A 12576-nucleotide genomic window follows, 5' to 3' on the forward strand; every position below is an offset into this window, starting at 1 on the left:
GACTAATGTCGATTGGCTTTTATTTGGTGGACAGTAACCGCAAATGTATTTTAAGGTATAACTGTGCTTTTGCTTTATAATTGATTTTGTCATTTTTCCAAAACCGAAAATGCAAAGACTAATAGGAGCTCAGTTTCTGTTATGTAGTGAATTGGGACTTATCGAAGGGGGAAACGAGTAAAGTTGGAGAACAGAATTAAAAGTACAACCAGCTCATATACATTACTGTTAAAATCAGTACTGTGCTCTGGTAACATTTTTTTTTTTTTTTTCCCTCCACAGAGGGAAGCAACTTCAGAACTGTTTTGGATAAAGCTGTGCAAGCAGATGGACAGGTGAAAGAGCGTTACCAGGCTCACCGGGACACCATTGCACTTCTGTGTAAGCCGGAGCTGGAGCTGAATGCTGCCATCCCGTCTGCTAACCCAGCGAAGACCATGCAGGGCAGCGAGGTGAGGACATGCATTTTGATGTGGGTGATCATTTGCTTATGAAAACTATGTTCAAGTCATTATATACAATGAATTACCAATTTTTTTTCTTAACTGGCATCTTTTTAAAAATGCTGATGTACATTGAGGTGGTTGTTTTTAGAGTAGCATGATATATACACCGTGTAAAAAGTAATTATATTAATAATACTACTGTCCTGTAGTAATAATTTCCATTTATTGAATGCCTCCTATGAACTGGGTACTGTATTCTAGGTACCTCATATGTTCACAGGTTTAATTCAAATTTTATAAAAGGGAGAGGCTTGGAAGTATAGGAACTTCCTTGAAGTGGAAGGACTGGATTGGCCAGATACTCTTCTGACCACAGATTCTTTGTTTCTTACATCATTCTATACCACTTTCCACCATATTCCACTGGGAGTACCTCTGAAGGGAAAGTTGTCAAGGTGTGCTTGTTAATCTAATAAATGGATAACGTCATCATGACATTTCTGCTGGTGACAGGAAGGAGAAAATCAGTAGTGGGGCGTGTGATTCGCTAAGTCGCAAAAGGGGAGTGTGGGCTGAACACTGTGAAGTTGTGTAGGAGGATAAGAGGAGACCCGAAGCACACAGGAAAATAAGCCAAAGGGCAAGAGATAGCGCTGAAAACTTCTTGAAAAAGGTGAATTTCCTGGAATAGTAGTTCTCAGAAGTTATCACTATCATTCCTTATTTGTCTTTGCACAGAAACATTTCATGTATTTACTCAGCCAAGACTTAATGGATAGCTACTGTGTAAGGCACTATGCTAGATGCACATAATAACCAGCCTTTACCTTCAATTCACGATCCAGTGTGGAAGATGAGACGTATACAAGGATTACTGTAATACAGGGTAGAAATTGAAAAGTGTTGCAACTATACTGTGAGAATTTAGGTGACGAAGTAGTTATGTTTCAGCATTTGGAGCTCCTTAAGCTTAGGAGGCTTAAGAAATTGGCACTTTATGAGAACAGTAGACAGGCAGGAACGTGGACGTGTGTAGGATCCGAGAAGATTGAGTGAGTGGGTGTGTCCAGAGCAGTTTCTGAGGTTCTGTGGAAGCAGCCCCCGAAGTGAAGAGAAGACGGCGCTGGTGGATGGGCACAGAGCCTGCGTCTCAAGGCAGGGGTGCCTGAGGGAACAGTGACTGTCAGTTAGATGCTTTGAGGACGTGGGGGAGAAAAGGAAGGTGGTTAGAAGATTAACTTGTGAAGAACAGAGCCTGCAGACCCATAGAACAGCAACACTTTCTGGCCCCTTTTTATTTTAGAAAAAAACATCTGTTTAGTATCTTCGTTTTTTCTTTTTAGTGTCACATGCATGACTCAGAACTTATAGGGCTTTTGTCCTTTTATTCTCCTGCTTTCTATAGAAAAGCAAAAATGGTTCTTGCTAAGCAAAATCAGAATGAGCATATACTGATATGTTATTTTATTCAGTAATAGCTGCTTTGTTAATTCACAGTGGTATTACATAGGGGAAGAAAACTTTTATAGTCAATATGAAGTTATTTTACTGAAACTAGATTTTCTGCATAGAGGTAATCAACAATTTTCAGTGTTCTAAATATTCATTCATCATGTGCCTTTATCAGAAAGGGCAAACATCATGTGTTTATTAAAGCTATTTCAGATAGTTGTCATCGTAGTTGGTGACACATTAGCCAGAGTTTTTATGAGAAAAACTCAAGCATTTGAATTGCTGATTATTAAAGTGATACAAAGTACATGTTTTATTAAGAGGTCCAAGCATAACAGGTAGGACTGTTTTTTTCTTTCATTATGAACAGGCCAACTAACTAGTTATTTGTCTTTGTTCTGTTTGGGCATCTGGTTTTAGGTACTTAGAGGATCTTCGTTTTTATACTGTAAGAGACAGTCATCTATTTCAAGATAATAGTGTTCCTGACTTTCAGCTTTGTTTACTAGACTATTTTTTAAGACCAATTCTGCATATTCCTATTTCTCCCCCAGCTTTATTTCACTTGGCTACTTAAACATTTTCTAACTTTCGTTAGACATAACTTATATATAGAGGAAAATGACCTTTCTTACTCTCCTAATAGCCAAGCAACCTTCACATAGGGTCATAGTCATGGTTGAGTTTCCGTTATCAGTTTAAATATGCCAACAGATAAAACTATTGCAGCCTTTTCAAATTTATATGCTGTTACATACCCCCAATACAAAATGTGTCACATAGTTACAGAAATAGTTATAATTCAGCAAAATAAGGGATACTTAATTCTTGGTCTGTTCCTTCTTGTTACTCTGTTCTTGTCTGAGTGCTCAGATGCCTAAGCCTCTTTAGTCCACAATGCACCTGAAGTATAGAGTTAAACCATGAAACCTAACTAACAGTTAATGATAATGGCTACTACTGACTGAACACTTAGCCTATGTTAGAAATTACATTGAGCACTTTATATGGATTATTTCAGTCTTTACAACAGTCCTGGCATATAGGTACTATTATTATTCTTGTTTTGTAGATGAGAAAATTGAGTTTTCCTGGTAAACTGCCCTTGGTTACACAGTAACTAAGCCCATTATATTCACTAAGGGAGTGTAGTCAGAGTTGAAGTTTTTTTTTCTATGTCATCATATTTCACTTTGCTAGACAACTAGTTTCATTTGTTTCTGTATTCACGATTTGATTTAATTTTGTGTTTTGGATGTGTAAAAGAATGTTCATGATTCAAAAGGTTCATGCAGAGAAATCTCACCCCTTTTCTTTCTACCTTCTTCCCATCTGCTCTATGTAAGTAACAATATTCATTAGTTTTTGGTTTGTGCTTAGTGCTTTTATTTTTGTGAAAAATACATATGCACACAGATACATATCATATATTATGTGTGTGTATAGCTTTATATTCTGATTTCCCTTCTCACTCAAAATGCGACATACCATACATAACGCTTTTGTACCTTTTTTCATTTAACAATATGTCCTGGAAGTCATTTGGAAGCAAGACTTTGCTCCACTTTGTCTAATATCAAATTCTACTAGATCCCTTTAATAGACTTTGCCATGTCCATCCAGGTATGATTCTTTCTCCTCTTCCTTCCTTTTAAGAGTGTCTGTGGTTTGATGCTTCTTGGACCTCTAAGACCATTTCTTTGCACTGCTCTGCATGTTAAGAGAGTGAATTTAAGATAGGAAGGACACTTAGGAGATACGGTGGTAACAGAGGCCAAAATGTAGAAGAAACTTGAGACTTTTCCTCAGGGCTTTGGTTTTCACATGGGAAGGTCGCTCTGGACCCTCTTGTCAGGGAGCTAACTAAGGCCGTGGACTGAAGAGCCGGACAGAGCTTCTTAGAAACAGGCAGTAGGTGAGCAGATCCTTTGGAGCTGGAAGTGCTGCTGGTAAGAAGACAGACAGAGGTGTAGATGGGGTTCATGGACGGCCCCTTCTTCCTTTGTCTTTCCCCACTTTCTTTCTATAAGCATCCCTGGGGCAAGCAGAATAGAGGGCTTGGGGTTGCTGTTCTCCCTTCTGGTCCTAGGAGAAGTGTGAAGAGATGTGAGTGAAAGGGGGCAGCTCATGTGTGGCCTTAGAGGGCGCTTGAACACTCTAACACTGTTACTACAACGGGGTGTTTATGAATCACGTGGGTGTTAGAGACTGCCTGGACCGAGTAAGAGGCAGAACTCATGATGCGAAGAGAGATACAGAACCCGCCCGCTCTTTCTCTCCCAGGATATAAAAGAAACATACAGCTTATAGCTTTCTGTCTGTCTGTCTCTCTCGAGTGCTCTCTCCGTGTATATCCGTATCTCTGTTTCTGTCTCCATGTCTCTCTCTCTCTCAGTCTCGCTAGGTCGGCAAAATAGGGTATCTCTTTACTTGACAAAAACATACCTTGTGGGGACTTCCCTAGTAGTCCAGTGGTAAAGAATCCGCCTTCCAATGCAGAGGACATGGGTTCAATCCCTGGTCAGGGAACTAAGATCCCACATGCTGCGGGGCAACTAAGCCCGCGCGCTTCAACTAGAGCGCCCGTGTGCTGCAAACTACAGAGCCCACTCACTCTGGAGCCCACCTACCACAACTAGAGAGAGAAAACCCACACGCCACAACTAGAGAGAATCCTGTGTGCTGCAGTGAAGATCCCACATGCTGCAACTAAGACCCGACGCAGCCAAATAATAAATAAATAAATAAAATTAAATAAATATTTAAAAATATATATATATACTTTCCTCTACCTCGTGACAAGGATGCAGTGTAGTGTAGCAAGGTTAAGAGATTGGTTTGGAGTTAGGCAGGCTTAGGTCTCAGATTTCACCTCTGCTCCTTTTAGTAGCTGTGTAACCTTAGGCATGTTAACTTAATTTTTCTGGGACGCAATTTCTCCATCTGTGGAATAGAGGTAATAAATATATACCCTATAGGGTATTGTAAGGAATACATTAAATTATATTTGTAAAGTGTTTAGGACAGTGCCTGGCACATAATAGATGTTCAGTAGATCTGTTATCATTATTGCTGCTGCTATTGCAATCTGAATCCACTAAAGGTACAGCAATGTCTGTATCTAAATAAACCTGATGTACAATTTATACTTGGCTCTCTGAGAGATCGTCTCTCCCTGACCCTGGTGAACCTTTGTATATAATTCCTTTCTTGAAATTGGCTTCTGTTTTTTGGGCAGTTAAACTAAGTTTCTTAAATTGTTTAGGTTGTAAATGTCTTAAAATCCTTACTGACAAATCTTGATGAAGTAAAGAAGGAAAGAGAGGGGCTGGAGAATGACCTGAAATCAGTGAATTTTGACATGACGAGCAAATTTTTGACTGCTCTGGCTCAAGATGGTGTGATAAATGAAGAAGCTATTTCTGTTACTGAACTGGATCGAATCTATGGGGGTCTTACAACTAAAGTCCAAGAATCTCTAAAGAAACAAGAAGAACTTCTTAAAAATATTCAGGTAAAGTTTAATAAGATTTTTATTAAAAAAAATTACAGGAAGGATAAACCTGGACTAAATCTGTATCCAATTAGGATTGTGTTTTTTGCAAATGTTACATATTAATAGAAATCTGTAAACGTTATTGGTTATATTTTCATGCCCACTGAATTTGTGGTATTTTTTACTTAAGGAAAGCTGTAAAGTACTGTGTTACTCCAAAAGGAATATATTAGGTAAATATCTAGTAATAACTAGGTAAATACCTCGTAATAGCTGCAGGAAATCATATATGATTTTCATAGTTGGGGAAGTATCAGTACAAATGTTATGAGCTATAGTAACTTGATAAATAAGTGTAACTGCATAAATCTTTCTTTTAATAAGGTCTCACACCAGGAATTTTCAAAAATGAAACAGTCTAACAATGAAGCTAATTTAAGAGAAGAAGTTTTGAAGAATTTAGCCACTGCGTATGACAACTTTGTTGAACTTGTAGCTAATTTGAAGGAGGGCACAAAGGTATGAAGCACAAAAGAAACAAGAGCTAACTAACCAGTGTGGATGTGAGTTTGGGAAGTTAATTGGTATTACCAGTTGGACCAAATCATTCTGTCTTGAATTTCGTAGCTTTAATGACTTTGGCTCCTGAGAGCTTTGGTATAAATGGGAGAAAGCTTAATGAAGGTGGGAGTATTTCATGGGAACTTTGCAGAATGAATTTTATATTTCACCAGGCAGAAAGAGGATGTGTAGGCATTCCTTTCAGGTAGCAGGGATTAGCACAGAGAGGTCAAAAGATCAGTGACACTTTGTTGGGGGGTAGAAAGTTGGCCAATCTGAGTGAATTATGAGGGAAGAGGAGTAGTAGTGAAAGCCGATATGTGGTGGGGAAGGGGGTGTGTATGGCTTTTATATTCTGTGCTGGTGGTGTGGATTATGATAGATTTGTGATCTGCTTATGACTCAGAGTGCTTACTAAATATGTTTAAGTATTTTCTTGCCTTTCCTTTAGATATTTTAGGGAAATGCTTATATTTGTTTTTACCAATTACTTTGCTTTTGAGGGAACAAGTGATTTTTAAGTTTTTCAAATACATAATTCCTTTTGGTACCTTTAACTCCATAATGATCACTTAATAAAGTTATCTTGATGCAAATACGGTAGATATAATGTAAAACCCTCTGAAGAGAGCATAGAAATACTGCCAAAGCCTTCCAAAGAGAGAGGATAGTAAAATGCCATTTTAATTCGGTTTGAAATGCTTTGTTGAAATAGATAAGCTGAGAAAACTCACCAGAGTGCCTTTGCAAATTCTTCTGAGGGTTTCTGAAATGATGCCTGCACTTCTGAAGTGAATGTGCAGATCTAATACTTCCACTTAAATAGGTTTAGAGTGTTTATTAAGAAGTTGACTTTTCTCTAGGAATTGGGAACTTGTTTATGATCATGAAACTTTTAACTTGTTGCCACTTAATTTTTGGTGGCAGTGCTTTCTAACGATGATTTTATTATTTTTATTTTCTTAGGGAATCTTAGGTCATATTTAATATTAAGTTACTGGACTTAAGTGGTATGACTGTCTCTCATGCATAGGATTTTAGCTCTTTAGCTTTAACTGTTATTGACAAAGGAGCTTTAGATTGTGTTCCTCTTAGATTAAAAATTGTTCCGGTTTATCACTTGTGTTTGTTCTTTACTTGTAGTTTTACAATGAGCTGACTGAAATACTCATCAGGTTCCAGAACAAATGCAGTGATATAGTGTTTGCACGGAAGACAGAGAGGGATGAACTCTTAAAGTAAGTTTATTTTGTGTATTAAATTGTACTTTTGAAGTATTTTTCTTTAAAAAAAAAATATTCTTGCTACCTCTTTTAAAAAAATCATATGTGGAGACTTTTGTGGTGAGTTGGCAGTGTGAGTTGGCAGTTTCTTTCCTTTCCTCCATGGTGTTTGTTTGTTTATTTGCTTTTTTATATATTTATTTATTTTTTATTCTTGGCTGTGTTGGGTCTTTGTTGCCGCACGCGGGCTTTTTCTAGTTGTGGCGAGGGGTGGCTTCTCTTGTTGTGGAGCATGGGTTCTTGGCATGTGGGCTTAAGTAGTTGTGGCGTGTGGACTCAGTAGTTGTGGCTTGCAGGCTCTAGAGCGCAGGCTCAGTAGTTGTGGTGCACGGGCTTAGTTGCTCCGTGGCATATGGGATCTTCCTGGATCAGGGATCAAACCCGTGTCCCCTGCATTGGCAGGTGGATTCTTAACCACTGCACCACCAGGGAAGTCCCCTCCATGGTGTTTTACAAAGCAGCAAGGAAACAACTGCATGATCTGAGAACAAAAGGGTGAAAAGGAGTGGAAACTCTAGATGTAGGAAGAACAGTGATGTCACAGAAGTGATAGAATAGCTCAGGGTAACAGATCTTAGGAAATGCCAATAAACATAAGCAGTTTACTTTGAAGTGGCAAATAGATTCCTTACATGAAGCTAGAGGCATAGAACATGAGGGAGAGAGGGTTTATAGCTCAGAAAATGTCAGCAAAGTCACTTTCTGCAGGGGCCTACTGGGAAAGCTGGGCGAGTAACATAGGACTCATTCCATGTGGAGTAATGAATAGAGAGTTGACACAGCATCGATACAAATATACTATATTCATTGAGGTGAGAAACAGAACAAAATTTTACTAAACTTAATAGATGAAGAACATTCACCAGAATAATGTCGTCACAGAACAGATAAAAAATTTACCATGAATTAAAAAAAAAAAAAGGCTAGGAAACAATCATTAAGGATCACCACAAACAAGTGCCAGAACTCAAGGAAAATGGTAAGAAAACAGGAGGCACTAAAACGTGAGGTGTCGGGATTCAGGAAACAAGTGGAAGAGAAGAACAAAGCCATCACACGTATAAGATGAAATGGGAAGGAGCAAAACGGAGGATAGACGATGAAGAAAACACAGGAGCACAAAGTAGAAAAGAAGAAATCAAAGAAAATGAAACCAGAGTAAGGAAAGGATTAAAAAGGATTAGAGAAAGTGGGCAGAGGAGATCCAATATATGTAAAATTGAATTCCCTTCAAAGAATAAAAACCAAAACAGTGAACAGAACAAATATTTAATGATATTACTCAAGAACATTTTCCTAAAATAAGGCTTGTTGAAAGGGTATATAATACGGTCAGGAGAAATGAACAAGAACTGTCAACACCCCAGCATATAAATTATTAGTCTTAAAAGATAATGGTAGGATCCTATTAAGGCAGTCAGGCAAAAAGATCAGGTAAGTTTATAAAAAGGTGAAAAAAATTCAGGCTGGCAGCACTGCATGCTAGAAGAGAGTGGAATGATTGCTTGTTGGAACTCGAAGCAAATGTGAGGCAAAGATTTTATATCCAGTCAACCTGTCCTTCAGGTGTATACAGAGCCATGTGCTCAATTAGTAATGAATGTAAAGGACCCAGAGACTATTATACTCATGAGCCTTTCTTGAGCCCTTCAGATGACCTGACCATTATTCTTGTCTCTGTCCATGTTTAAACAGTTTCCCATTGAAGAAGTGGACGAAGTTAAGAGCTACTTTCTTCCACCCCCCAAGAAAGAGCAGGGCCAGTTGTTTTCAGTTTTTCTACTAAACCTTTAAAAAGCAAATAATTAGATTTTTTTTTTTAATTAATTTATTTTTGGTTGCATTGGGTCTTTGTTGCTGCATGCGGGCTTCTCGTTGTGGTGGCTTCTCTTGTTGCGGAGCACAGGCTCTAGGCACGCGGGCTTCAGTAGTTGTGGTGTGTGGGCTCAGTAGTTGTGGCTCACGGGCTTAGCTGCCCCGCGGCATGTGGGATCTTCCCGGACCAGGGCTTGAACCCGTGTCCCCTGCATTGGCAGGCGGATTCTTAACCACTGCGCCACCAGGGAAGCCCTAGAATGCTTTTTAAATGGTTCTAGAGGTTTAAAAAAAAACCCTCCAAGTTAGTTTTACTGATAAGTGAATCTGACAAAGATTAAAACAGAAGTCTTCAGACCAGTTTCATTTATGAATAGGGATGCGAAATTTCTAAATAAAATACTTGCCATTGATATTCTTCAGTATATTAATAAAGAAGCATGACCAAGGGGGAGTGGGTGGTTATTCCAGTAATGCAGTGATTGATCCAGTATTTTTACATCTAAGGAGAAAAAGATTCTCTTCATAGATGAGGAAAAAGCATGAGAAAATAACTATTCTGGTACTCAAAATAGGAATTAATTGACTTCCTTAACATGAAAATATATGTGTATGTGTGTATATATACAGTAGATCTATTTATCTGTTTATATCTGCACAAAACTCAGCTTCATGGTTAATGGAGAAATGCTATAAACATTTCCCCAAAAGACAAATGCCCATTATCAATGCTATTATTTAATACTATATTGGCAGTACCAGACTACACCACTAGAAAAGAAAAAGAAATTAGAGATAGAAAAATTGGAAAGGAGGAGGTAAAATGATCACTACTTACAGACTTTATGATTACACATCTTGAAAACCCAAAAGAATCAACCCTCAAACTGCAAATAATAAAGGAATTGTTACTGAAGATAGGTGATTATAAAAATAATTTGTAGAAATCAATAGCCTTGGGACTTCCCTGGTGGTCCAGTGACTAAGACTCCGCACTTGCAATGCAGGGGGCCTGGGTTCGATCCCTGGTCAGGGAGCTGAATCCCACATGCAGCAACTAAAGAAAGGTCCCACAGTGCAGCCAAATAAATAAATAAATAAATATTTAAAAATAAATCAATAGCCTTCATACAAATAAACACATAGAAGATATAATGGAGGAAAAGACTTCACTTAAAATAGCAATAAGGAAGATAAAATACATAGGAATAAATTTGTCATTTATTAGACCGGTATGAAGAAAACTTTGAAACACTATTCAAGGACACAAAAGAGGACTTGAGCAAGCTGAAAGACGTATCATGTCCTTAGATAGGATGAGACAGCTTCATGAAGATGTCAGTTCTAAAGAAACTTATGTATTCAACATAATTTTTTTTTTTTTTTTTTGTGGTATGCGGGCCTCTCACTGTTGTGGCCTCCCCCACTGCGGAGCACAGGCTCCGGACGCGCAGGCTCAGCGGCCATGGCTGACGGGCCCAGCCGCTCCGCAGCATGTGGGATCCTCCCGGACCGGGGCATGAACCCATGTCCCCTGCATCGGCAGGCGGATTCTCAACCACTGCGCCACCAGGGAAGCCCTCAACATAATTTTTTAAAATATTCATTTATTTATTTTCTTTTTAACTGTTTTGGCTGCATCAGGTCTTAGTTGCGGCATGCGGGATCTTTCGTTGCAGCACGTGGTCTCTTTGTTGCAGTACTTGGGCTTCTCTCTAGTTGTGGTGCTCAGGCTCTAGGGCACATGGGCTCTGTAGTTGTGGTGTGGGGGCTCCAGGACACGTGGGCTCTGTCGTTGTGGCACATGGGCTCTGTAGTTTGCGGCATGCAGGCTCTCTTGTTGAGGCACGCAAGCTCAGTAGTTGTGGCGCGCGGGCTTAGTTGCCCCGTGGCATGTGGAATGTTAGTTCCCTGACCGGGGATCAAACCCGCCTCCCCTGCATTGGAAGGCGGATTCTTTACCACTGGACCACCAGGGAAGTCCCTCAACATAACTTTGATTAAAAAAGGAATCAACAGATTTTCATGTAAAACTAGACAAGTTGATCCTAAAGCTCAAGTAGAAAAACAGTTAAACAAGATTAGCCAGGAAAACTGAATAATAACAACAGTAAGGGGAAACTAATTTGCCAGATACTAAAATATGTAATAGTGTCTCTAAAACACAGTGATACTGGCACGTGATTAGACCAAAGACAGAATAGAAGATAGGAGTAGATTCAAATACATATGTGAATTTAGTGAAAGAAAAAATCCTAAATCAGTAAGAAGAAGTTAGAAACATGTGCTTAGCCATTTAGAAAACAAGTTATTTTTACCTCAGAATAAGTTCCAAAAGGATCATAATTGAAATGTATAAAATGAAATGAAGAGAGAATATGAGAGAATTTCTTAGTAAAGCTGAAATAGGAAGGGTCTTTGTAATTGTGACTTCAAACCCAGAAGCCATAAAAAAAAAAGTTCATCATAACATGATAAGAGTCAAAATGTAATAAACTGGGGGAAAATATTTGAAACTTATTCATGGGCAAAAGGCAAATATACGTAATTTATAAAGAACTCCTAGATACTAATGAGGAGGAAAAAACTCAGTAGAAAAATTGGGAAAGGATGTGAACAGAAATTCTGCAGATGAAATATGAGTGGTTCTTAAGCATATGAAAAAATACCTACCTTCGCTCAATATAAAATAAATATGAATTAAAATTACTCTGAAATAACATTTTTCAGGGATTTCCCTGGTGGTCCAGTGGTTAAGACTCCGCGCTTCCACTGCAGGGGGCACGAGTTCGATCCCTGGTTGGGCTGGTGAAATAAAGCTACATCTGTGCAGTGAAATACTATGCAGCTATTTAAAAAGAAAAAAAAAGAATGTTTTCTATTTACCCATGTAGAAAAATCTCTGAGATAATTAATGGTAAAAAAAAAAATAAGGTTACAGACAGTGTAAAGTATGCTTCTTATGTAAAAACGGAGAAGATAAAAATACAGGGCTTCCCTGGTGACGCAGTGGTTGAGAGTCCGCCTGCCGATGCAGGGGACGCGGGTTCATGCCCCAGTCTGGGAAGATCCCACATGCCGCAGAGCGGCTGGGCCCATGAGCCATGGCCGCTGAGCCTGCACATCCGGAGCCTGCGCGTCCGGAGCCTGTGCTCCGCAACGGGAGAGGCCACAACAGTGAGAGGCCTGCGTACCACAAAAAAAACCCAACACATTTGAATTGGTTTATTTCTGATAAGGAAGCTCTGGTCAGGTTCATAAGAAATAAAAAATAGTGGCTGTCTGTTTGTGGTAGTGAATGGTGGAATGAGAATTTGTAGATAGCGAGTGGCCTGTCACTTTTTAGTTTTTGAATCAAGTGAATATATTACCTTTTCAGAAAATTATATTAAATTAATCTAAATAATTATAGGGATTTCATGTTTTTTATAGTACCACCAACTAGTCTAACTTTATTTTTGACATTTTATCTGTACCCCTGGCCTTTTTTTTTTTAGCCATAGAACCCTTTGTTCAGACTCAA

The 12576-nt window shown here is 38.8% G+C and overlaps 1 protein-coding gene across 1 annotated transcript in view; it reads left to right on the forward strand.

Annotated features, from left to right (window-relative positions):
* The window catches only part of PDCD6IP (programmed cell death 6 interacting protein), a 61030-nt gene that overhangs the window by 41114 nt on the left and 7340 nt on the right, over positions 1 to 12576 (forward strand). The window contains exons 12-15 of the mRNA XM_079932794.1: positions 283 to 452; positions 5164 to 5412; positions 5779 to 5913; positions 7099 to 7193. Coding sequence (XP_079788920.1) covers positions 283 to 452; positions 5164 to 5412; positions 5779 to 5913; positions 7099 to 7193 — 649 coding nt within the window. The remainder of the gene's footprint in view (positions 1 to 282; positions 453 to 5163; positions 5413 to 5778; positions 5914 to 7098; positions 7194 to 12576) is intronic.

Source organism: Stenella coeruleoalba (assembly GCF_951394435.1).
Source record: "Stenella coeruleoalba genome assembly, chromosome: 10".
Classification (NCBI taxonomy): domain Eukaryota; kingdom Metazoa; phylum Chordata; class Mammalia; order Artiodactyla; family Delphinidae; genus Stenella; species Stenella coeruleoalba.